This window comes from Eulemur rufifrons, chromosome 16 (assembly GCF_041146395.1).
Source record: "Eulemur rufifrons isolate Redbay chromosome 16, OSU_ERuf_1, whole genome shotgun sequence".
Taxonomy (NCBI): domain Eukaryota; kingdom Metazoa; phylum Chordata; class Mammalia; order Primates; family Lemuridae; genus Eulemur; species Eulemur rufifrons.
Window position 1 is genome coordinate 76,281,544 of NC_090998.1, and position 27,420 is coordinate 76,308,963.

The 27,420-nt window shown below is 35.5% G+C and overlaps 2 protein-coding genes across 6 annotated transcripts; both read left to right on the forward strand.

Moving 5' to 3' along the window:
* The first annotated feature begins 492 nt into the window (after positions 1-492).
* Positions 493-27,420, forward strand: TMPO (thymopoietin). 5 transcript variants are annotated; one of them, XM_069490262.1, is made up of 9 exons: positions 493-1,030; positions 9,815-9,941; positions 11,552-11,710; positions 17,432-17,529; positions 22,724-22,843; positions 22,944-23,039; positions 23,464-23,574; positions 24,515-24,603; positions 25,264-27,420. In XM_069490262.1, the coding sequence occupies exons 1-9, from the start codon at positions 752-754 to the stop codon at positions 25,547-25,549; spliced, it is 1,365 nt and encodes a 454-aa protein (XP_069346363.1). In that variant the 5' UTR covers positions 493-751; the 3' UTR covers positions 25,550-27,420. The 5 variants fall into 5 exon arrangements, with proteins under 5 accessions (XP_069346363.1, XP_069346364.1, XP_069346366.1 ...); XM_069490263.1 differs by lacking the exon at positions 23,464-23,574; XM_069490265.1 differs by lacking the exon at positions 22,724-22,843.
* LOC138396955 (cytochrome c oxidase subunit 5B, mitochondrial) lies at positions 6,454-6,933 on the forward strand. The gene has a single exon (XM_069490769.1). It carries the CDS (start codon positions 6,464-6,466, stop codon positions 6,851-6,853), a length of 390 nt encoding a protein of 129 aa, XP_069346870.1. The 5' UTR covers positions 6,454-6,463; the 3' UTR covers positions 6,854-6,933.

The following is a 27,420-nucleotide window of genomic DNA, read 5'->3' on the forward strand; positions in this document are numbered from 1 at the left end:
TGCCCACCTTCGCCCCCACACGTAAATCAAGGAACATGAATGCCTGCAGACATGCCTCGCTTCTTTCCTTCCCCTTCATGGGTAGCCTTTGGGGAAGGCAAGGCTGCGGCTACTCTTCGGTGGGTCAGTGTCCCGGGAGGAAGAAAGGCCCAGCCAAGGGTCCTCGCAGCTGGCGTGGAATTCGGCCCGTTAGACCCCAGAGGAAGGCTGCTTCTTAAGCAGGGAGGAGAGGAAACGGCGCCCCAAAGCGGTACGACCTGTCCTTATCAGCGTCTGAGGGGAAGGGTGGAGGAAACGAAAACAGAACCGGACCGGGTGCCTCGGCTCCCGCTCGAGCGGCTTTTAAACTGCGTTTCCACCACCTCTAGCTCGGCGCCGCGGCTAATGGAACCCGCGCGAGCCAGTCCGCCAATCACCGCCGCGCTTCCTCCCGCCGCCCGCCAATGGCGGCGCGCGTTCTTGGGGCGTGGGCGAAGCAGGCTGTTCGTCGCCTGCCTGTAGTGTGTGGGCTGGGGTTGGTGCGGGCTTCCAGCTTGGCCGCACTTGGTCCGTAGTTGCGCTCCGGGGGCTTTTGTGTCCGTCGCTGAATTTGCTTTGTGTCCGGGAGTTTCTGCTTTGCTCCGCGCCGTTCGTCCCGAGCGGGAGCAGAGAGGCTCGGAGGCAGCCGTGCGGCCCCCCGGCCAGGAGCTAGCGCGCCGGCGTGAGCGGCGGCTGCGAAAGCTGCGGGGAAGGGGATTCGCAGATCCCCGAGATGCCGGAGTTCCTGGAAGACCCCTCGATCCTGACGAAAGACAAGTTGAAGAGTGAGTTGGTCGCCAACAATGTGACTCTCCCGGCCGGGGAGCAGCGCAAAGACGTGTACGTACAGCTCTACCTGCAGCACCTCACGGCGCGCAACCGGCCGCCGCTCGCTGCGGGCGCCAACAGCAAGGGGCCGCCGGACTTCTCCAGCGACGAGGAGCGCGAGCCCACCCCAGTCCTCGGCTCCGGGGCCGCCGCCGCGGGCCGCAGTCGAGCCACCGTCGGCAGGGTAAGGACACCGGGCCGGGGCCACAAAGGCGGGCGTTTGGCGGTTGCGGCGCGCGCTCGCCCCCCGCCGCAGCCCCTCCCTCCCGGGCGCCGCGTCGCGGAGCTCCCCAGCCGCAGGGTGCTGGCCCTGGAGGGGAGGCCGCGGGGGAGGGGGCCAGAAGTTGGAGTCGCGGGGCTCACGTCTTTTGACGTTGTGTGTCCAGGAGGTGTGAAGTGGCGTTTGCGGTGGCTCTTTTGCGCGCAGGTGTGGGCTGCGCGGGTGAGACGGAGCTCCTGGCCCGCCGACCGCCTGGAGTGGACACGTAGGGACTTCCGTGTCCTTTTCGGAAGCCTCAGGAGGGTCAGCTCTAAAATGCTGTAGGTTAAGTTTGAGCGTTTTCCCGCTTTATTAACTGAAATGTCTTGCAGTGGAGTCTCAGAGCGCTCCCTGGAGGGCAATTTGTGACATACCGATTTTTAACCAAAGTTTGAAATAAAGATATTCCCGCCTTTTTATATTTTTGCATAGGGAGGGCTTTTTGAACCGTTTATGTTTTCTTGTTTGTTTTAATCTTTTCCCAGCAACAGACCATCTTTTGGCGGGACTGCTTCACTCTAAAATGAGCATTTTAAAATACACTTTTATTCCCCTTGATTGTTCAGCAGGAAAAGAAATGAAAAAAATGTAAGCGCTTATCATAGACAAATATTTAAAAATTACTAAGAGTTTGGATTGGGGTTCCCCCCACCTCATTTGGCAAATTTTGCTTGAGGATAGGAAAAAGTTCGGATTCAGGGGAGATGTTTATTTCATGACATTCAGGTGTATTAGTATTGCAGTTTGAAATGTTTGATCTCAGTTCAGCTCCACCAAATGCATATTTTGTTTGAGAATAGTTTGCTTTCTGTTCTGTGGATTTTTATGTGCTGTTTTGTGGTTGTATGTGCCTGCCTAGTTTCTGAGCTTTAAATCATAATAGAATGAAGTTAAAACTAGTGATTGGTGTAACTTAAAGTGCATCGTAAGGCACAATGAATGTGGTGTTTCGAGTTATTACTGCAGGTTACTAGTATAACTCAAAATTATTGCTTCTTTCAAAGTTTACGACACTCTATGTTGTTTAATTTTAAAAAAACATATCTAATGTGTTTTCCTGACTACCCAAGAGGAAATGAAAGACATGTTATTGACATGTGTAAATTTAATTGAAAATCTTAGTCTGGGCTTTAGAGAAATTGAAAGTCTTATAAATGTTTTAAGTCAGTGTCTGACACATAGTGGTCTCAAATAAAAATGCGTTAAGTAATATAAGACCAGTCACACCTTTTTGTTTCTCATGTGTTGTTTTTGTGGATTTGAAGAAAGACACTTACCATTCTGTAATAAACAGAAATTTACTTTTGAAGTAAAGCATACCCCTTATCCATTATCCCCCACCCACTCTGAAAAAGAAGGTAGTATTCAAACTATTTCGGAAAAATTTGGTTGAAAATGAAATATTTTTTATTTAAATCAGCACATTTTTAAAAAGTTCTTCTTTATAACCCTGTGTTAATCTTCTGTGCAAATGTATTAAACCATGAAGTTTTTGGTTGTATGCTTGTAATTAGGATTATTGATTCTTACTTATTTTGATGATGGTTCCTTTTTGACAAAAACAACCATCTTAGTTTTGATGTTTTTCCTGTACTACTTTGCAAAAGAGTTCATGTCCCCAATCTACCCTGTGGTCTTTGAGGGCTAAGAAGACCTAAATGGCTGGTCACTGTGGAAGGCTGAGGCAGGAGGATCACTTGAGGCCAGGAATTTGAGACCAGTGTGGGCAATATCTAGCAAAACCCCGTCTCTACAAAATTTTTTTTAAAATTAGCTAGGTGCGGTGGTGGGTGCTTGTAGTCCCAGCTACTCTAGAGGCTGAAGTGGGAGGATTGCTTGAGCCCAGGAGTTGGAGGCTGCAGTGTGCTATGATCTGTACCCACTGCACTCCAGCATAGGGGACTGAGCCAGACTCTGTCTCTTAAAAAAAGTAAAAGTAAAAAACGTTATTCAAATTGGTCAGCACCATGAAAATAAATCTTGAGTGAAAAGAATTAACATTTGTTTGAGAGTACCTACTATGTCTATTGGCATGCTAAGCCCTTTATAGCTCATTAAATGTTTTCATCCATATAGAGAATAACTTTTATAATCAAGGATTTAAGTGTTTTCTCTACCTTGAGTATTTAAAACCGAAAAATATCTACCCTTGGGTGGGCTCAATGGTACCAAGAAATTGAAAAAGTTAATATTGATAGCGGCCATTTTCTATTTTAAAGTACATTAAGTAAAAGTGAGTTATATAATTAATTTAGGAGTCTGATAGGTGTTTTTATCAGGCATAGGATAAAGTAATTTGAATTTACAGTAAAAGAACCTTAAGACATTTATAATAATATATAGAAAATTATTCATGTTAAATTCCTTTTATATATACTGTATTTTGTGTTTTAGTCATTTTTAGCTCCATATAAAATAACAGCATAGGGTCATATTTCTTAAAGAATATTTATAATCTTGGAGAAAACCAGATTATGTTTGCAAGTTACGGATAAGGCAGATTTTTAAGTGATGATTTATTTATTTATTTATTTTGAGACAGAGTCTCACTCTGTTGCCCAGGCTAACGTGCCGTGACGTCAGCCTAGCTCACAGCAACCTCAAACTCCTGACCTCAAGCAATCCTCCCACATTGGCCTCCTAGAGTGCTGGGATTACAGATGTGAGCCACTGTGCCTTGGCCTAAGTGGTGAATTTTTAACATTTTACATTTTTAAAAATTTTTTTTTTTTTTTTTTTTTAAGAAACAGTTCCTGACTCTGCTGCCCAGGCTGAGTGCAGTGGCATTGATAATAGCTTACTGTAGCCTCTAACTCCTGGGTTCAGGCAGTCATCCTGCCTCAGCCTCCCAACTTGCTGCCTTACAGGCATGAGCAACCACGCCTGACTGAGAAATATTTTTAACGAAAGGAGAAATTGTTTCATTTCAGCCACGACAGTAGTCTCTTTTCTTAGATTTACTGGGTGTGATACAACAAAATTTGCTTTGTTAAAAGTTTATTTTGGTTTTGTTTTCTTATTTGTAAGCTTTTTATGCACCTAGGTGATATTAGTGTTTTTAGATAGTGAAATTATCTAGGTTGTGGACACAAAAATAAACATTTACAGAGTTGGCAATCTGCCTTTTCTAAAATGCGGAGCATGAAGATGTAGCTATTTGGGATCTAGTGGAACATAGCATTCTTGAATGGTCTGGTGAATTATGCATTCTTAACAGGAAATATTTAAAGACTTGAAAAAGGGCAGTTAAAAGTATGCTAACTGGCAAATGTTGATTAAATTACAAATTGACCACCATACTATATAGTAAGGTGTTAAGTGTATAGACTTCTAAATTTGAGGGTTGCAGATTCTAATTCCAGGTCTGTCACTTACTCATACGACTTTGAACAGTGAACATTGCCTCTCAAATGCTCCATTTTCACCTGAAATAAAGGAAAAAATCTAATAGTTACTTATCAGATTGAGGATTACATGTGGTTGCATATGTGAAGTGTCTAGTGTTCAATAGTTGATACATTGTAACATGATCTCTGAATTTTTTTGTCTTTGTTTAATGCCAGGCCAATACAATACAAAGTTACTAAAATATAGTTTTCAAAAAAGGGTGAGGTAAGTATGTGAAAGTGATGTATAAAATCTGTTCACTTTGTAGGGTAGGTAGTATGAAGATTTCTAAGTTAGCCAAGTGCAGCCTTGGACCTCAGTTTCCTCACTTGTAAAATGAGAATATTGGTATCTTATAGATTTTTAGGATTCTGTAAGTTAACACAAAGGCACTTAGAACGCAATTGAATGCATAGTAAGTGCTTAATTTAATCTACTTTATAATATTGTTGTAGTTCATTCTCTTTGCTACTAGAGGAAGAGATTGAAGAAATTAGCTCATTGGTGTTATCACAGAACTGTTGGATTTTTTTAAAGTTGGAAAAGACATTAGAGATCATTTGGTAGCGGGGAAGAAACTGGACAACGGTTCCTGGTGGGTAGAAAGTAATTGATATTTTTGAATGAAACTCTAAGAGATCAAGTGATTTATTTAAAGGAACAAAGCTCTCTGGTGGCAGAATTCTGTACAACTAATAGTTCCTTCCTGATTGAAACTGCTGGCTTGCTAATCACCGTACAACACACTACCTGTCTTATAATTTTTATTATTAAATTTGATATTTATGAAATGGCATAACTTTTCTGAAACTTTTCTCCCCACAGATAAAAAAATTCAGGTAGCCTGTTATAAACCTCTGCTCTATTTGACTTACCTTATGCAAATTTATTGGCATACGGTTATTTAAGATTACTTTGTTCAGCTAAAGTTTTTCATTATGTTTTAAGAAAATATAAGGGAGTTAGTTGGTTTCTTTATTCAATTTGATAAACCTACATTATTTCTGATAAGAAATGGACTTTCAAAAATAAACGACTTTTTTCTTCCCCACGTTGTACTTGCATTCATTCATTTGGACATTTATCAGGTGCCTATTTCTGTGTCAAGTACTCTTTTTAGAAAGTTTTAGATGCTTGGTATAAAAATATGACTTATAGTAGCGATCCTACTTTTTACTGCCTGCTTAAATGCTACATCCAAATCACCTGAGCTATTTCTTAAAAATACACATTCTCAGAATCAGAATGGGGTAAGACCTTTTAAATTAGAGATAACTTATAAAAGAGTTAAGATATTGATAACTTTAACTTGAAAAAGTTAATATTGATAGTAGCATCATTTTCAATTTTGAAGTACATTAAGTAAAAGTGAGTTATTGGGACTTGGGGACTATTGTTGCTCAGGGAGTTAACCATTTGGAGAAGATAAAACATGTACTATAGTGATAACTATTAATAATAAAAAGCAGGTGGAACATGTGGAGTGCCAAAGAAAGATTTCTTGAAAACCATTGCAAGAAGTTGGAATGCATGGATGTTTTACTGTTAGTAAATTTTTTTTAATGGCTTTGGTTTTTATTGTCATTAGGATGATAGTAAAATTTAAATGTTCTTATGGTGGAAAGGATTATCTACAAATAATTTGAACCTTATTGATTATTTATTATTTAAAGTATTTGCATTATATAATGGAGTTCTTCTCCCTTACCTGACTGCAGTTTTCGGGAAAATTGAGTAGGTCTCTTAACACAGGATTAGATCTATTTGATTAAAATAAACCTTTTTTTCTAAAGAATTCAAGTTTTTAAGAAATCTTAGATTCTAGGCAACTATTTTGACATAATGGTGTGGGTTGCCTCAAGACTCAAGCCTGGTAATTCTAGATCAGTGCAATATATGTGTACTAAAGCCTTCTGAAAGTACCCTCACTATAACTTCACAACCATTGTTTTAAAGTTTGTCGCGGGTGTGATGGCTTCAAGGTTACTTCGCGGAGCTGGAGCGCTGGCCGCGCAAGCCCTGAGGGCCCGCGGTCCCAATGCGCCGGCTGCGGTGCGCTCCATGGCGTCTCGAGGTGGTGTTCCTACTGATGATGAGCAGGCGACTGGGCTGGAGAGGGAGGTCTTGATGGCTGCACGGAAGGGACTGGACCCATACAATTTGCTACCCCCAAAGGCAGCTTCAGGCACTAAAGAAGATCCTAATTTAGTCCCTTCCGTTACCGACAAGCGAATAGTAGGCTGTATCTGTGAAGAGGACAACACTGCCGTCATCTGGTTCTGGCTGCACAAAGGCGAGACCCAGCGATGCCCTAATTGTGGAACCCATTACAAACTGGTGCCCCACCAGTTTGCACACTGAGCCCCTGCACTAATTTACTCAAAATGTGCTGTAAAGTTTCGTCTTTCCATTAAAGACTAGCCATTGTTTGGCTCCTTCTCCCAAAAAAAAAAAAAAAAAAAAAAAAAAAAAAAAGATTTCTCTTAAATGGACATCAAATTTTTATTTTTTAAAAACATAGAAATTCTAGTACATGGCCAAATAATGCCGGATTTTTTTTTCCCTCTAGCATTACTGGAAAGCAAACAGTACAACTTCATAGTTTTAGCAGTTCTTCATAAATTTTACTTTGATGTTTGTGGCTATTGTTTAAACAGTCATTTTTTGTTTAGTACTCTGATGCTTTCTGGGATTACTGAGGCATTTGTAAGGCTATTTGCCATAACCTTAAAAGGTACCCATACTTTTGCTTCCTATGCACGTTTAACCTTAGAAATTTACATAATTTTTTCAGTAGCTACTGCTGTTGCTTAATTTAAAAACTTAAAATTTCTCTCCAAGCTTGTTCCAAGTTCTTTTGACTATTCTTAGTGGAATGCTCATAGAACTTAATCTGGGGGACTAAACTGTTGGAGATAGTATGTAACCATGAAGTCTGTCAGACTTCTTTCATGGATCATAAACTATCAGATCGTTAAATATGAAATGTCTGATTTCAAATCAAAAGTTTAGTTTATTATATCTCAAACAAGAAGCAGTACAATTAATCAAAGTATGCACCTAACTATTGACACAGTTCTGCCATTTTAATGGTAGCTTGTTTATGCCAGCAGCAAAGAAGCCTGGAGAGCAAGTGGCAATAAAATATTCCATAGCTTGTTCAGAATTGAAGTGGTGCAAAGCCTGGAAGTAGTAGTGATAGTCAGTTGGTGCAAGGTCTGGTGAATGCAGTGAATGACAGAGAGTTTCCAAGTCCAGCCTTTGTAGTTTGAACCTCATTTTTTGTGTGACATTTGGTTGAGCCTTGTCTTGTAAGAGGATTGACCTGTCCCTGTTGACCAGTCTTAGCTGCTTTATCGCAAGCAGTCTCATCATGCCATGCAGTTTGTTGAAGTAAACATCAGCTGTAATTCACCAAATTTCATGAAGCTGTAGTGGATAATACCAACCGCTGAACCACCAGACAGACACCATTAGGTTTTATTTTAATGAATATTTGGTTTTAGACTGTTTTCGGCACTTCATCTTTATCCAACCATTGTGCCAAATGCTTGCGATTGTCTAAAAGAATCCATTTTTCATCATATGTAACAATATGGCGCAGAAATGGTTTGCCTTTATATCTTGACAGCAAAGAAAGCCAAGCTTTGAGACAGATTTTTCTTCTGACGTTTGTTTAATTCATGCTGTATAGTACCCATCTATCTAGCTTCTTTACCTTGCCAGTTTGTTTCCAATGGTCCAATATTGTTGGAATAGTAATGTCAACTCTTGCTGCTAATTCACGCGTAATTTGAGGTGAATTCACTTCTACTACAGCTTTCAGCTCATCATTATCCACCTTGGTCTTGGGTCGCCCACGTGGCTCATTTTCAAGATTAAAATCACCTGAACAGAATTTCCAAAATGTCCACGTACTGTGTGTTCATTAGCCACATCCTTCTGAAACACTTTGTTGATATTTCGAGCTATCTGTGCTGCATTGGTTCTACGACAGAACCAATTTCATATTTGAAAATAACACAAATTTTTGCCTTATCCATGGTTTCACAAAAAGAGCTCTAAAAAAATTTGAAAGATAATCACAAGCCAAAACATGCGTTTGAAAGGCTGAGGATGTACCTTCACAATAAAAATGAAACAAGAAGTGTCAAGGTGAAATGTCAGAGATTTCAACTGTCAAAGTTAGTACTTAAAGAAATTGGGCATTTCGTACTTAATAACCTCATACTGAAATAGTTATGTTACAAGGAGAATACAGTTGTCCCTCTTATCCTTAGGGTGGGAATTGGTTGCAAGATCCCCCCTGGATACCACACTCCATGATGCTCAAGTCCCTTATATAAAAAGGTTTAGTAACCTACACACATCCTCCCTTATACTTTAAATCATCTCTGGATTACTTGTAATACCTAATGCAATGTAAATGCTATGTAAATAGTTGTTATGCTGTATTTTTAAAATTTCTATTATTTTTATTATTGTTTTTTATTGGTCTCCCCCCCGAATATTTTCAATTTATTTTTGATGAATATTTGGTTTTAGACTGTTTTTGGCACTTCATCTTTATCCATCCATTGTGCCGAATGCTTGCGATTGTCATGCTGTTGGTTGAATCCACAGATGTGGAACCCATGGATATGGAAAGCCAACTGTATTCATTCATTTGAGCTTCTTTAAGTTCTAATATGCTATTTAATGGAAATCACTTTTATATATAACTAAGTATGAACCTTTGTGTAAAGTCTTAATTTACACTTTCTTGAATTAATTTAAGCTTTTAAGGATATCAAAAGGTCAAAAATAAATTGTGTTCACAATCGGGATGAAAATTTTAAAACCCAGTCTGGCTTCTCTTTGCAACTTCCATGCTAATCTGTTTCCATTGCCATCAGGAGTTATGTGCTTTAAGAAATACAGTACAACTTTTGGTTATTTAAAAGAGAACAAGCAGAAATTTCATTATAACACAGCTATATAATATTATCCAAAGTCAATCAGCTTTAGTTTTTATTTACTTTTTTGAATTTTTGATGCCATTACTACCTTTTTTAGATAGGTAATTCAAAAATTGACTATTTTAACAATAATGTCTTTAAAATTTGAGTTACATACTTGGGTATTAGGTTTGTATAATTAAGTTGAACTTAGGAAATGTCCTCAAATAATGAGCTGCTTTTAATAGAACCAAATTGCTAAGGCCTAATATTACTGTAAATCAACTTGAAAGTGAATTTGCATGTTTATTGTTTACTGAGTGTTGTGTATCTAATAAGTGAACTTTTTAATTCATGTGGAAAGATAACTGAACTTTGTTTACAGAAAGCCACAAAGAAAACTGATAAACCCAGACTAGAAGATAAAGATGATCTAGATGTAACAGAGCTCACTAATGAAGATCTTCTGGATCAGCTTGTGAAATACGGAGTGAATCCTGGTCCTATTGTGGGTAAGTTGATGAAATTTCAAATACAGTATCTTTTTCTATGAAGCAGGACCCCAAATTGTTTTTCCCTCTTGGTTAGCAGTTAGAATTTGGGTTCTAAGGACTGGTCCTTCATTAATCATTTATATGCCCAGGACCTTAGTTTCCTTGACTCTAAACGAGGGAAATAAAAATGGGAAGATTGAACTCTAAATGATCTCCAAAATTATTTCGGTTGCTAAGATTGTTTTATATGGTGCACATACCACACTGTGTGGTGAGACACATGGGTCTTATATGACAATTGAGGAAAATCTGAGATAACCTAGTTGGCCAAATTCATCCAAATCAGTTAGTGACAGACTTGTTAATATAACTCAAGTTATTCAATTCCTAGCATAGTACCTTTTTTCATTTATCATTAAAAGTACCTTTTAAAAAGTCCTGTCTTGATTGGAATTCAAGAATGATACCCAAAAGAACAAACTAAAAAAAGAAAACTTAGAACTAAACACACTGGATTTCCGTCATTGGATTACTTTTAGGTGGTGATGATTTTGTAAGGTTGATTATGGCTTAGTTTTGGAGGGCCTTGGAAATAACTTCAAGATGAGAAAAATCCATTTTGATCTTCTGTGTTGTGTGAAATTGTGAACACTGGAGATTTGGTGAGTTTTGCCGTAGGTATAGTTGCAAACAAGGATTTAGAATATTTTGTTTTAATTTATATACTGCTTCCAAGTAGATAATAATAAGCCTATTAATATAAATACCAACAGATATATAATACTTTTTAAATTTTCTCATTTAAAATCCCAAAAAGGAGACACTGAAAAATGTGTATTATATATCAAAATTCACTAAATTCCATGTTGGTGTACCAGCTGTTCAACTTAATTAAGACCACTTATGTAACATTTCTAGATATGTGTTTTTTCTTAAAAAATGTCCATTGTCAATTTGTTCATCTTAGAGAAATACAGGAAAGATACAGTTAGTATAAAACAAAATAAAAGCTATCTTTGGTTTTAAACTGTCATTGATGTTGAAATGTGTCAAGAATTTGTAATCAGTTTTGCTTTGTAATTTCTATTTGTGATATATATTTTCCACAAAAAGTCATTCCAACTGTAAAGTTATTATATTTAAATGCAATTTATAGAAATTTTCTTCTCCCCATAAACTGAATGGCTAATTATAGGCATATAATCTTTTAGAAATGTGGGCGTTTAATCGTAGTTATTCTACAGAGGAGAATAATCTGTTTAAAAATGATTTTTCTATGTAGTCAAGTACTGTTATTACATAGTAGTGGAGAAAATGTACAAGTCCAAGACTTTCAGTCAAAAATAGTCATACACGGCTCTTGAGTAGGTGATCTACAGGAAGGTCTACATCAATCTAATACGTATTCCATGGTATTAAAAGAAACATTGTTGTAACCACATATTAAAATCCCAGGAAAACACCTATTGTAGGAGGGTCCATTATATACTATTAATATTTTTAAGCACCTGAGTTTAAAAAAGGAATAGGTAAAAGTAAGCTTAAAATGTTGCTGAAGATAGATAGTGTCGGAGCTGGACCTTAAATAAGACAATACAAGTACTAAAGCAAGTTCTGCCTTAATTTAGGAACAACCAGGAAGCTATATGAGAAAAAGCTGTTGAAACTTAGGGAACAAGGAACAGAATCAAGATCTTCTACTCCTCTGCCAACAATTTCTTCATCAGCAGAAAATACAAGGCAGAATGGAAGTAATGATTCTGACAGATACAGTGACAACGAAGAAGGTAAAATTTAAAAAGATGATAATCAAATACATATAATTTTTTTCAGACTCACAGTGACCACAAAGAAGGTAAAATTTAAAACTATTGGTAAGATGTATGTAATTTTTGTTCATGTCATTAGAGTAATCCTCAAAGTAATTTGATTTAAGTACTTTTTTGTTGATAATTCCAAGAGACAAGTATAAATGTCCAATTTTCCATCACTTAAAATTGACAGTTAATTGTCTTTTTTGCTTCAAATCTCATTTTTCTGAGAGAATAAAGTATTACAAGTAAACGCAAAGTTCTACCTACTTACCCTTTGCCTACTATCACCTACTTCCACAGAAGCAACCACTATCTTTAATTTGATGCTTATCTTTCCAGTTCATTTTATATACTTTTACATACGCATCCATCTAATACGTGATACTGTTTTGTACTTTTTAAAAAAATCCGTATACATAATATGCTAAATCTTATCACTTGCTTTTCTTTACTCCATGTTATATTTTTGAGATTTAATTTTACTGATTTATTACATATATGTTTATTCCTCACTATTGATATATAGTGGTAGCATTTGAATATGGCATATTTATTCTCTATTGATAAACATTTAAATTGTTTACATTTTTTGCTAAATAATCTGATTTCAAGGCAACTTTAAAGCAGATGTTTTGGCCATATTTTTAGTAAGACTATACTATAAAAATTTGACCATGATATTTTTGACACTAATATATGAAATAAATGTTCTTTTAAAAATTATTGTAAGTACAACTTGATATTTATAAACTTTTAATTCATATTACTTGTTTGTTAATGTTGTGATTATTTAATTTGACCCAAATTGCTTGTAGTTCCATAAGCATTGCCTACCAGGGCACAGTCTGCCAAATTGGTTTGTTCAGAATATGAAATATAGTCTTTTCCTTCAACAGCACTATTTTAGCAAAGAGGCAAAGAATAAAATCAGCTAAAACACGAGTAATGCTTAAACTTCCTGCCTCTTTTGCCTCTACAGGAAAGAAGAAAGAACACAAGAAAGTGAAGTCCACTAGGGATTTTGTTCCTTTTTCTGAACTTCCAACTACTCCCTCTGGTGGATTTTTTCAGGGTATTTCTTTTCCTGAAATCTCCACCCGTCCTCCTTTGGGCAGTACTGAACTACAGGCAGCTAAGAAAATACATACTTCTAAGGGAGACCCACCTAGGGAGCCTCTTATTGCCACAAACTTCCCTGGCAGGAGACAGTTGCAGAAATTAGCCTCTGGAGGGAATTTGTTTATTTCCTCCAAATCTAGCCATGATAGGTGTTTAGAGAAAAGTTCTTCGTCATCTTCTCAGCATGAACTCAGTGCCATGTTGGTCTCTACTGCAGCTTCTCCTTCACTGATTAAAGAAACCACCACTACTTGCTATAAAGACATAGTAGAAAATATTTACAGTGGAGAGAAAAGTGGAATTCAGCCATTATGTCCTGAGAGATCCCATGTTGCAGATCAGTCGATTCTCTCCAGTGAAAAGAAAGCACTAGAAGAGTCTGAGAGATCACAACTAATTTCTCCACCACTTGCTCAGGCAATCAGAGATTATGTCAATTCTCTGTTGGTCCAGGGTGGGGTAGGTAGTTTGCCTGGGACTTCTAACTCTGCACCCCCACTGGATATAGAAAACATATGCAAGAGAATTGATCAATCCAAGTTTCAAGAAACTGAATCCCTGTCTCCTCCACAAAAATTCCCTAGATTCAATGAGAAGTTGGTAGAGGAAACGGCTTCAGGTTCCTTTGTGACGTTTCAGAATATACCTGGATCTGAACTCATGTCTTTTGCCAGAAGTGTTGTCTCTCACTCACTCACTACCTTAGGTATAGAGGTGTCTAAGCAATCACAGCATGATAAACTAGATGCCTCAGAACTATCTTTTCCCTTCCATGAATCTATTTTAAAAGTAATTGAAGAAGAGTGGCAGCAAATTGACAGGGAAGTGCCTTCACTGGCACGCAAGTATCCAGTTTCTTCCAGAGAGGCAACACAGATATTGGCAGTTCCAAAAGTAGATGATGAAATTTTAGGGTTTCTTTCTGAAGCCACTCCACCAGCAGGTATTCAGGCAGGCTCCACTGAGTCTTATGATAAACAATTGGACTTAGCACTCTGTAGAGCATATGAAGCTGCAGCATCAGCATTGCAGATTGCAACCCACACCGCCTTTGTAGCTAAAGCTATGCAGGCAGACATTAGTCAGGCTGCACAAATTCTTAGCTCAGATCCTAGTCGTATGCACCAGGCACTTGGAATTCTGAGCAAAACATACGACGCAGCCTCATATATTTGTGAAGCTGCATTTGATGAAGTGAAGGTGGCTGCCCATACCATGGGAAATTCCACTGTAGGTCGCCGACATCTTTGGCTGAAGGATTGCAAAATTAATTCAGCTTCTAAGAATAAGCTAGCTGCTACATCCTTTAAAGGTGGAATGTTATTTGGAGGAGAAGTATATAAAGTAATTAAAAAGCGTGGAAATAAACGCAAATAAAGTAAAGGACAAAGACATCTATCTTATCTTTGATATGGGGAACTTAGGAGCTTTTCTAGGAATTTCAGGTATTTTTATGCCAAAATTTTCTTTTCTGTTAAGGTCTTTTTGGTTTCCAGATGAGGCTAATTTCAAGATGTTATGCTTCTACCCATCAAATTACTGTATAAAAGTAATTGCCTATGTAGAACTGCTTTTTTCTTTTTAAGATTTGCACAGATAGCCTGGTACAATGTAAAACTTTCTAGATCACATATTTGTCTCAATATTTTGGTATTTTCTATTTTACTTATGCTTTTACAACTATTCAAAACTAAGAAAATTCCAATAACTAGAATATAAGTAGAGTCTTTTACTGTGTTTTAATAGCATGATATGCATTCTCCTTTATATCTAAGACAAAATTAAACACTTGTTGCACATTCAAAGCATTTTTTTTTCTTTTTGATACTTCCATCTAAGTATCTTTTCACTTTCTAGAACTTGTCCATGTTTTTGCTCTTATTTTCTTTTGTTTGTTACTACGTTTGCAACATCATTCATGATATTCTAGACCAGTGCAACTCACCGTGCCAGTCCACAAACTGTTAACTGATCCAGAGACAAGATAAGCAAACAAGAATTTATATCTAATGACACTTTTTAGGTCAATGATAGGATTTATTTTTTAGTAAAATTTTAGTAATAGCAGTAGCAATATAATGTATTGGTTTACATTCTGATGCAAGTCACTCATTCCTTCGTGGTCTGGTAACAAACAGTTCATGGCCCAGTGTTTCCGTGAGAAACACTCCTTTAGGTCATCATAGATATTCTGGTATAGTGTATACTCACCACAACTCTATTTTGTCATATGAACTAGATACTAGAAAAATGAGGCCTTTTTAAAAATAACACTTTTCTTTCAAGATATGTTGTATTTCATGGACGTTTAGGCTTAATCTAGACTCTAAAGCAAATTTAAATTTAAAAAACCATAAGAAATTATATTCTAATATCTGTGTGTCTGTATAAAGCAGTTTATTGTCCTCTTTTAATTTCTATGATTGTAAGATAAGAGAGTAACTTATCTAGTAGAGGCATTGTGGAAAATAATAGTCTTAAGTATAACAAAATATGGTCCCTTGGGTACTTTCTAGCCATTACCATATTCTTAGACTGCACATGTCCATCTTTGCAACTTTCTGATAGTAATTTTGTTATTTGTCTTTTGAAATGTACATGTATACATGTACCTACTAAGTGCTATGTGATTTTTTAAAATGTATTACTGTAGAATGCTTCTGCAAATTCAATAAAGTTGTTAAATTTGAACATTTTTGTGTGGTCTCCAGAAACATGTTGTATGTGTGTTTTATTCTTGGAGTTGCAACAAGTTAAACATTTGTGGATGAACATCTCTTTTCCATTTCATCATTGAAACTCACTTGACATTCTAATTGAAAATATTGTGATTATTATCACAAGATTTTTCTTCTGTTTGAGGACCATATTTTTATTGGCTGTTGGAATCTAAATTTGTAAGAGGAATTAATCTGTAACTTTAGACCGTATTTGTCCAACTTCTGCTAAACTACAAATGGGTTTTTTACTTGGTGCTTTCTAATTCTTAGAGTCTGAGTTAACAGAGCATAAAAGTAGATTTTATATTGCTAGGCTATATCAGTCATAGATAGATATATTTGTTGATAGATCCATTAATAGAAGTGTTGGGAAGATGGGAGATGGAGTTGATAGCTTAATCCTAAATAAAGATTGAACTGTTTGAAGTAACTTGGTAAAAATCACTGTTCTTTTTTGGGAAACTTGGATGTAATTTGTGGACTGACTAGTATTACACTGGAAAATTAGCAAGACACATAGCTATGTGGACCACATTTTAACACAACTACATTGAGTTCATGCAAAACTAAGCTTAGTTTAAAAATTGATGCCATTCCTGCCTCTTTGGTAAGAAAGTAATCCAAGTTAAATTTTTGGTAGAAGTTAACAACTGACTTTACTAATTTTACTATACTCTGATAAATGGCTACAAAAAGGGAGAAGTTAACTAAAATTTATCAGTCTTTTTTATTTTTTTTAGAGACAGAGTCTTGCTCTGTCTCACAGGCTGGAGTGCAGTGGTAACAATCATAGCTCACTGCCACCTGAAACTCCTGGGCTCAAGCGATCCTTCTGCCTCAGCCTCAGGAGTAGCTGGGACTTTAGGCACGCACCATGATGGCTGGCTAATTATTTTTTGTAGAGACGGAATCTACTGTGTTGCCTGGATTGGTCTCGAACTCTTGGCCTCAAGCGACCCTCCCACCTTGGCCCCCCAAAGTGCTGGGATTATAGGCATGAGCCACTGTGCCCAGCCTATAATACCAGTCTTTTTAAAAATCTAGATCTTCAAGTGGTGATAAAATCAAGACTGGGGGAAGCCTGCTAAAGAAAATATGTATCTTTGAGTTGTTTGGTAAATAACTCATGATAAGTCAAGTAATATAGAAGTATTGGCTTCTCTCCAAAGAAATGTTATTTTCATTATGGAGAAGAGAAGTGACCTGTGATTGGTTGTATTTTTCTGTGAACAAGATTCCTCCTTACCTCAGTTGTACCCAGGTTTTTTGTAACCGCATCAAAAAAGAAAGGAGGGAGACTTAGCATTAAAGTACTTGTTAATGGCATTGGCAGTTATCATTTATTGTTATTAAAGGCTTGATACTGTACATGTTTTTTTCTTTCCTAAAGTTTCCTGTAGCTTTTTCTCTTTCCCATTCCAAGTTTTAATACACTAGCCTTTGCAATACAGTAGTAGCGTACTATATGGGCAAAACAGTGGTAACAGCTGTGTATTTTAATTGTGCTTTTTCCACATATAAATTGATTTTTAGTGAAAAGTTTCCATGGGAGCATTTTTAATTCACTTTATGTTTGAAGCTGTTAGTCCCAGAAAAAGGAGAGGAGAATTAGTAGGAAGAAGTGGTCAGATTAAAGAGTAAGGGAGATTAAAAAACAATTGAATAAAATAATGAAAAAGAAAGTTTTTAAGACAAACTGTAGTTAAACAATTTTGGTCTATTGCAGGATTACCAATAGACAAACTTGTTTTACCTATTAACGTGCCTGAAACCAGGGTTCCAAAGTAGTATTAGGATAACATCATAGTTTATTGTGTGTTTCAGAGAGTAATGGTTTCTTCGATGTTATTTCCAGACTCTAAAATAGAGCTCAAGCTTGAGAAGAGAGAACCACTAAAGGGCAGAGCAAAGACTCCAGTAACACTCAAGCAAAGAAGAGTTGAGCACAATCAGGTATCTAGTTTTGTGATCCCCATGTATAGGGATAAGTAATATCTTGACAACACTAATCTGTCTTGTGTTTTAGCCTTTGTTTAATGGTTGACAGCCAGATTCCAGCACACTCAATAAACTTAATTCCATTTTAGTTAAATGGCATTCGAAATCTGAACTGTGGGTTTTGTTAGTAGCATAGTCTGTGCTTACTGCAAAAGCAAGTGTTTAATAAATGTCTCATTTGTGTTTGATTCTGTGCTAAGTGTAGTTCAAAGCCAGTTATACTGCTTTTTGAGAGAAATTTTTAAAAGGTGGTGGAAATGCCTAACCACTGTTGATGCAATTTCTTTAAAAGGCAGAAGAATTTTTTATTTGTGTCTTTGTCTCTAGATTTGTGACTTTGCTTTAATTTTTGCCTATCTTGTCTTCTGTGGCTTTTCCCTAAACTCTGAAGCTAATCTGGTGCTGAGACCACACTATTTTCTTCCCTTATTCTAGATGAAAATTTGCCTTTTTTATTATAGGAGAGGCAAGATACAATTTTTCAAAAGGAAAATATAGGAACATAAGCATAGGTGTAAATGAACTAGTTTACGAAGAACAATCATTGGCTCTAATGTAGCATTGATTTGGCTGACGCTTTATAAGACAGCTATCCCTAGAATTGTTTTCCTTTCCCTTACTCTGTCTAGCTGGAAGATTTGTCTAGTTGGTTACTTATCTTTTCCGTCTCATGTTTGTCGCTTTAAAATCATAAATCTTCAGAGGAAGTGTTCTTGATTTCTTAAGCTGTTTCCCTCTCTTCATTTGATGTAGTTGATAAGTTGAATTTCAGAACTATTTGTTAGAAATGAGCATGGTGACTGGAGAATGTATAGAGCATTGAATGAATGAAGATTTTGTTCAGGAGAGAACCAAATACTGGAATAAATATTTTATTGCCATGTTATCTATTATTGCCAACAAAACACGGCAGGAGCATGCCACAGAATAAGGAAATTAATAGAGCAAGAGAAATTGGGAAAATCTGATGAAGGGCACTGGAATAGACAAGTGTGGAGAATTTGGGTCCAGAGTATGAAGGCAAAATGATGTGGTGCTAGCAAGTGCATGTGACTAATCAGATAGTAGGTTAAAAAAGAGGAAGTGGAAATGGTATTAAAAATGGTTTAATAGTTAACTGGGTAGTTGTTTTGGGTTGGGGAATCTAAGCTGGGGTAGAATAAAGTCACAGAACTGTAGGCTTAGGAGATGACAGACAGAATTCGATCATGGCCTTATTACAGAAAATTTAGAAAAGTGAAGAGAGTAACGACTCTCCAGTCACAGATGCTCAATAGTTACGAGTGTTTTAACCAATTTAGTCTCTTCACCCACACCCTCCAGCTTTTTAAATTGCTTTTGGTTTTGTTGTTTTTGCCTTTTACTGGAGTATACTAAAGCAAATCCCTGACATTATCATTTCACACATTAAAATGACAGTATTTCAGCATGTATCTCTAAAAGATAAGAGCTGTTCAATTGACAGTGCTACTGTCACACCTAATAAAATTAATTCTTACATGTCTAATTCTTGTTCTGATTCTCCTAGTTTCAGAAATGTCTTGGTTATGATCACATCGTTCAAATCAGGATACAAACAAGATCCATCTATCATGTTTGATTTTGGAGTTTTTTTTTCTTAAGTTTGTAGTAACTCTCTTTGCTCCATTTATTTGGTGAAGAAACTAGGTCATTACATCATTTCCCACGTTCTGGATTTGGCAATTTGCTTATGTCATTTACTTTGCTTTTATTTAAATTAAACTTAAATAGCCACATGTGGTTAGTGGCCTACCATATTAGACAGCACAGAATCTAGAGAGTTGGTTAGATTTGGGTTCAGTATTCCATGTGGCAAGAATGCTTCATGAATGATGCAGCCTTCTTACTGCATCATTTCAAGAGGCACAGGATGTCCTTTTGGTAATGCTAAAATTAATTAGTGATAGGTTCAGACGTTGAAAGGCTGATCCATCCATTATAAAGTTCCATACCGCCCTTTCATTTAATGACTCTAGCAGTCATTAATGATTATTGCCTAGATTCATTATTTTGAGCTTGCAAAATAGTTGTTTTTCTCATTCTCTCATTCCTTTTACATTTACAACTGAAATTCCTTTGTAAAAGACTTTCCCTCATGAATTTCATAGTGACCTTGAAATAAATTTATACTAGAGAACCAGGAGAAATGCTTCTTGCCTTTTGTCAGTTTTCAAATTAAAGTACCCTAGTTTGCTTTAAAAGGTGATCATACATTTTTTTTAAGATTATGGCTTTTATATATTTGATTTATGATCAATTGGCAGTCATTATTTTTTCATGTTCACATTGTGCCATCTTCAGCTAGTGGGAATTACTAAGTTGGTTCTTGTATTTTTTTTATTGCATTCCACCCACCCCCCATTTGTCTTTGATAATTTCTTGTTTTCTGACACTGTAAGATGTTCTGGGCTCATGTAAACTTTCTGCCTCATATCTGGAATTAGCCATTTTTCCAAGGAACCCTGATCCTTTTAATAAAAAGTATTATTTTGAGTCTATAACTCAGATGCTAGAGTGTTCATTCCTACTGGGTTGTCACTGCTTCTAGGTCTTTTCAGTAAGCAGAGCTAGGTAAATCATGAGTTCATGGTGATATTTCAAATTTATGGATATAGTCTATTTAAACTTTTGGATTATATTTGTATCTCTTTTATGCTGATTATCTTGGTTCTTCAAATGGTTGTTACTTATATAAGTATCACAACATATATATGTTTCAAAATAATGCAGTATCACTACTAACAATAAGGCTACTAAATGCAATTAGGGGAAATATTTTTTCTTGTCTTTGGGATATATCCCACTAGGATATAATGTCAAAATACAGTGCTTAAAATCATTTGAAAGAATTTCTTTCTGTCATGAGGCCCCCAGCTTAATGTACAGCTAGGTTTTTTTGTTTTGTAATACTCAAGTTCCTTTTTCTTTCTTTCTTTAATTGTTGAGAATATATTTGTAGTTTTCTTTAGGCAAAAAAAATATGGTGGAGTCAGAACTCTAATTTCTATCCTTGTCCCCTCCATCTATAGATAACCATTTTTATTAGGTTTTGGTTTATATTGGTTCCTTTTTGAAAATAAAAAAACATAAATACATGAATTTTATATAATGCTTCCCTTTGCATAAAAGCAGCCAACTTTGCACATTCCTTAATGTCCTCAGCTTAAACATGCATCCTAGAGATCACTCCACATCAGAATATAGCCATGTTCCTCATAGCTTTGTACAACTTCATTTTATGTGTTGCATTTTATGGATGTACTGTAATTTATTCATCCACTTTTCTTTTGGTGGATGTTTGAGTTGAGTTCAGTTGTATGCTATTATAAATAATGCCAGGATGAACCAAACAGCGTTTTGCAAGTGTCATTTTATATTTTTGCCAGTTTATCTTGGGAAAGTCTACAAGTGAAATTGCTAAGTAATTTCACTAGATACTATCAAATTCCTCTCCATTTTTGTTGAAGCATTTTGCATTCCCATCAGCAATATGTGAAAGTGCCATCCTCTAGTGGAGGAGTATGATGCTGTTTTTAAAAAAAAGTTAGTATGAGTAACCATATTGGTCATGTTTTACCTAAAATTACTCTTTAGAATAAGGTGGCTCTAAATTATCTCAAGAGCTTTAAGAATTAATTATGCCCAGGCCCTTGTAGAAGAGATTCTGATTTAATTGGTCTAAGGTAGGGTTGAGGGCATTTGATATTTTTTAAAAGTGATACAGTGCTGCCAGAATTGAGAACCTCAGATTGTGAAAGTATTGTTCTTTTCAAATAGTCAGGAATATGACTGTTAAAATGCAGTTATTTGTGTATGTGATTTGTTTACAAATTTGTCTTTTGACTAATATTAATTTTGCATTCAGCAAATATTTCCTAATTGATAGCAGGATAAACTCAGATATTTACATTGTGAGTAAAGCTCTCATAATGTAAGTTCCAAATACGAATAAATATAAAATCAGACACATGAAACTGTGTTTGTACTTGTGGGGTTTTGGTAGTAATATTTCCAGCCAAATAAGTATATCTATTGGATGATTGCTCGTCACAAGAGTAAAAAATAACTGTGTTTAAATTTAGTAGACATTGACTTGGACATAAAACCGTCAGTTATCTAGATAAAATATTGAAAGCAAAATTGACAACATAAGCACACTCTATTACTATAATACCAATCAAGAATCACTTGGTAATTGTGGCTTCAAAATTGAAAACCTTGCTACTTTGAATGCAGAATCTCAGGTCCCATCTCTCAGAGCTACTGAATCAGAATCTGCATTTAACAAAAGCTCCAGGTGATTGATAGGCACATTATAATTTGAGAAGCACTGGTCTAATGGGTTTCAAACTAGTATGTAAGAACTGTTAAATTTTCTTTAAATGAAAAGTCAGTAAGCTCTCTGGGGGAGAAATGAATCTCGCGCTGGGAGATAACAACTGTCACCTTCCTGTCTGTCTGTAGTGAGTCTTGGGTAGCATTGTGAGTTGACAGTGACATATTGGCTTGCGTATTCATGAAAGGGTTTTTGTTGCTGCCTAATTTTGATTCTATCTGTTTCCGAGAAGAGTTTAACACCTGGAAGTTTTTCAGTTCAGATAGCTATGTATAGATTATAATTTAAATTGATTCTACTAAAATAATTCTTACCACATGAAAAGACTTTTAATCTGTGCTGACAATTATAAGTTTGTATTTTTGTTTTACAAGGAAACTGACTTGTGATAACAAATGACTTTCTCTTAAGTCTCGATTAGTCTGCTTTCTGTTTAGACAAAGAGATGCAGCTCCAATACTAGAGCCAAATAGCAAATAGCAAGCCAAAAAAGGAGCCAGTGATAACTGATGCACTTTCTTCCCCCTCACTTTTATTAAAATTTGTGAGCTACTATAGGTGGACACTTCAGTATATTTAACCATCCTTCAAGTATATTCTGATGCATAGGTATCTATTCAATCGGTACTTTTAGGAATATTTTGAGGACATAACATTATTTGTTTGTTTTGTGCATTGTTTTTATATGCTGGCATTTGGAGACTTTTCATGGCTTCTCAGTGTGCTAATATGGCCATTATTCAGGTGTTAAATGTTAGAATATGACTTTTTAATGTGTTGATGCTTGAATAGAGCTATTCTCAAGTTGGAATAACTGAGACTGAATGGACAAGTGGATCTTCAAAAGGCGGACCTCTGCAGGCATTAACTAGGGAATCTACAAGAGGGTCGAGAAGAACTCCAAGGAAAAGGGTGATTGCAAGGCTTATTGCTTAGAATTGGGTTTTCAGATTGGTAGGGTTTTAGTGATTATTTTATATTTATTGTTTTTGTTTTGTTTTCAACCTAACAGGTGGAAACTTCAGAACATTTTCGTATAGATGGTGCAGTAATTTCAGAGAGTACTCCCATAGCTGAAACTATAATGGCTTCAAGCAACGAAACTTTAGTAAATATTAAATATGTTTCATAAACTATACAAGTGGTATTCTTTGTAAATTATCCTTTAATTGGAAATGGGGAGGTGGTAATTTTGGCAAATCTCAAATTTACATGTTTTTTTAACATCTTAAACTGATTTTCCCCATATGGTTCTGAATTTTAGAATTTTTCTATATAGCCAATTTATATAAATAAATTTAGTTCATTGTACAAGAATCCTAAGTATTATAAGAATACTTTTTGCTAAAATATTTGAAGAATGACAAGGCTTCACATAAAAGCACTGAGTTGTATTCATTTTTAGGCTCTGTTGCCTAAATTTTTATTAAGGGAAAATTTCAAATATTACAGAAATAGAATATCTTTCTTTTCTTTTTAAATCTTTGTTATGTTTGGATAATTCTGAGTCTGAATAATTTGAATCTTGGCAGGTTGTCAATAGGGTGACTGGAAATTTCAAGCATGCAACTCCTATTCTGCCAATCACTGAATTCTCAGACATACCCAGAAGAACACCAAAGAAACCATTGACAAGAGCTGAAGTAAATGAATAAAATTTAGATCGATGCTATCATTGATCTTTCAAAGAGCAAATGGAGTGGGAGGGAGCAGAGCTTTCTTTCTTGGGTGGTGTGTGTTTATATGCATATATTTTAAAGACACACTTTTATTAGTGAAAATGGAAATTAATACAATTTGACATGCTAATACTATCCTCTTGCTACTGTGTGCCTCTTAAGTTCCAGTTTTCAAGGGAGTGGTCATTTGTATGCTGCTTGTAATACATTCTGTTTGTCATGGATGCAAGTTTGAAAGTGCTGCTGGGCTGTGAGGGGAGGCTATACTTTCATTTGTTGAAAGGTCAAATAATGGGACTTTAAAGTGACTTTGTATGGTGCTTGAATTGGTTAACTCCTGTGTAATTAAGCTTTAAAGTACTAACTGCATGGTGCATTATAATTTTAATGAATCTTTGCCAAAGGAGATGAAATATTTATTATTTTGATCTGGGCATAAAGGTAAACAGCAAAACAATCAAGCTAAAAAAGTATTTTATGCATTTTAAGTTGGGAACATTGCACTGACTTTATAGTTTAAAATATACTATTATAAAATTTGTTAAAGGGCCATGTTAATTGGCTATCTTAATGTTTTATTAGTATAAAACATGGAAAATCAGTGAGGGAATTTACACTGCCATATTAGGTTACTGAAATTTTTTTTCTACTTACTTGAATGTGTGACAATTCTTTCCCCTAATAATCACATTAAGATATCTTCATATGGAAGAAATTTGAAGAGAGCCTTGGAAGCATGTGGATACCTAGATAATAATGAATTTAGAAATGGCAGTTGTTAAAAGCTAGGCTAGATTTATAGACATTTTGTTCTCTAAAACTTCTTTTTAAAATTATGTTTTAATTATTGCACATTTACTCTAAATTTTAACTTGCGGTTGTTTGTTTGTTTGTTTCTTATTAGGTGGGAGAAAAAACAGAGGAAAGAAGAGTAGAAAGGGATATTCTTAAGGAAATGTTTCCCTATGAAGCATCTACACCAACAGGAATTAGGTACTCAGATACATTGAAACAAGTATTAGTGTATTCTACTAGGGAATCCTCATCACAAAGATATTGTACCTCTGTTCTCAGAATTAAACTGTTCTTTTGGGAGCAGTTTAATTCTCCTAAGGCACCAATGTTTCGTATCCTTGAAAGTTGAATCAGTTTCAAAAAAATTAACTTTGTTAAGCTGAAGGATTGTAAATAAATCATTTACCTATTATTTAGTTCATATTTTTAAATCTAAATGAAACCTTAATAAGAGGGAAATAATTTTTCCCCCTGAGTTTCTCTTTTCTAATTGAATAGGGTATATTTAGATATCTGTTTAATTATTTCTTAACTGAAGGAATCACAGCGAAAACTATCTTACATTTTTTCTCTTTCCTCCTAAATATATTACCTTTGAAAAGCCTTTAAGAAGTCAGGTTTAGTGAATATTATCAGTATTCTGAATATTATTTTCTAATAAAAGATGCATCTAACTTTTAAAATGAAAAATGTATAGGAGTTTTAAGTAGGTTGAACTCACTGCTTTATATGTGTCGATTTTCTACTGTTACCTCACGGAATGTGCTTGGACTTAGGAGTGGCAATGACATTTTGTTATTTATCTAAATCATGACTTTATCTAAAATTATTTTTCTCTCCCTCCTTTACTCCCAACAGTGCTAGTTGCCGCAGACCAATCAAAGGGGCTGCAGGCCGGCCATTAGAACTCAGTGATTTCAGGATGGAAGAGTCTTTTTCATCTAAATATGTTCCTAAGTATGTTCCCTTGGCAGATGTCAAGTCTGAAAAGACAAAAAAGGGACGCTCCATTCCCATGTGGATAAAAATTTTGCTGTTTGTTGTTGTGGCAGTTTTTTTGTTTTTGGTCTATCAAGCTATGGAAACCAACCAAGGAAATCCCTTCTTTAAGTTTCTTCCTAATAACTCTATAAAATCCAACTGAATGATATCTCTTTTGGCACACTAAACTTGGTCTCCTATTTTTAACAACTGTATTGAAAAACATTTGTGTACATTTGTTGACTACAAGAACTAAAAATAATGTGATTTCACCTCAATAAATATAGTATTCCATTGAAACGCAAACAAAATATATAAATGGACTTCATTAAAATGTTTTTGGACTTTGGACTAGTAGGAGATCACTTTGTGCCATATCAGTCTTTTTTAGCTCTGGAACTTTTTTGTAGGCTTTATTTTTTTAATGTGGGCATCTTATTTCATTTTTGAAAAAAATGTATATTGTTTTTGTGTATTTGAGAAACAAGAAGGGCAAAACATGGTAGTATAATGTGAAGCTACACATTTAAATACTTTGAATTCTTACAGAAAAGATTTTAAGAATTATTCTCTGCTAAATAAAAACTTCACAGATGTGAAAATGAAATTTGGTAAGAGAAAAAGTAATTTGGTTGTACTTTTTATAACTACAAAATTTGATGGTGTTCATGAGGAAAAGTACAGCAATAATCTCTTCTGTAATTTTATTAATAGTAATGTCATTGTTTTAGCCCTGTCATACTTTTTAAAACATTTCTAGTATCATGAAAATCCTACTTCAGTAAGACCCATTTAAATAGTTGATTTTTAGCAGGGATCTTTAGTGCAACATGTACATGTTTTAGAGAACTCTTAGCTGGCTGTACATGTCTGAAAAGGCTGCCAGCCAGCTATAAGGCTATAATTGGAAATTTGTACTTTTTATTTACAGCAAAACATTTATTCTGTCAATCCAGTTTGCTACCAAAATATTTTTTAGATAAGTATGTGTGTGTTTAGAAGTTAGAAATTTTAAACACTGGTCTTGTGTTCCATTTGGATTCATTATTACATTGTCTTCTGTTACCAAGAACAAATTTTGCCAAGTTCTTTTGCCCTGTACTTCCCAGAGTAATTTGATTAAAAGTGCAAAAAGTATTTGGTTTTAAATTACGTGCTAAGCAGTAGTTAATACAAAGTTGTAAACTCTGAATGAGTTGGGCATTATGATTTTGTTACTTTTGAAATGGTTGACTTTATCTTTATGATTGATTTTTTTTTTTTTTTTTGCTGAAACTTACCTCATGTATAAACTTGGTTAAGTAAAGTAGTAGGTGATTGAAATTTCAGGAGAATCAAGTAAAACATAAAAATTTTAAACTTATTCATTTGAGTTTCAACTTTACAGTGATTGATCATAAAGCACATTAAAAATGTAAGTTATTTTTAAATATCATCTGAAATTAAGAGATACTTTTTAAAAAGGAAGAAGCTGAAGGTGTATATTTAGACCAGCACACAATTTTAATTTGGATCAGCCCTGTTCTGGTTTTTAACTTTTAGATATTTTGTAGACATTTTCACTTACTTTGCAATTGCAACCAGAGACATTTGTAGGTCTGGTGCTGCAGGGTGAGTGGGAAACTAACTCCTAGATCAGAAATGTTTGCCTCTCTGAGTAAAAGTGTTTCTTTGAGATGAGCCATAGAAGGGGCATGTTTTACTCAACTTTTCCACTATAAGTAATAGCAGTGTACTTTCTTTGTTTTTAAATTTTGTTTCCCATGTTGAAAGTCTTTTGTTTATAATTTGAAATTGTGAGAGGCTCCATTTAATGTTTAAAATGTGGGCAGATAAATCAGACTTAACATGTATGTAAAAAATCAATTCTCTAAAAGTATGGTCCAAAATAGCAAAAGTAGTACCAGGTAAAACATGTAGTCATTTTTTAAAAATATGTATTTGGTCTTTTGTCTGTGTCTATTTTATTCCACTAGAGTAAATGTGTCCTTGATGTAAGTGCAAAGCATTTCTTCCTGATTAAATTGTAGATGT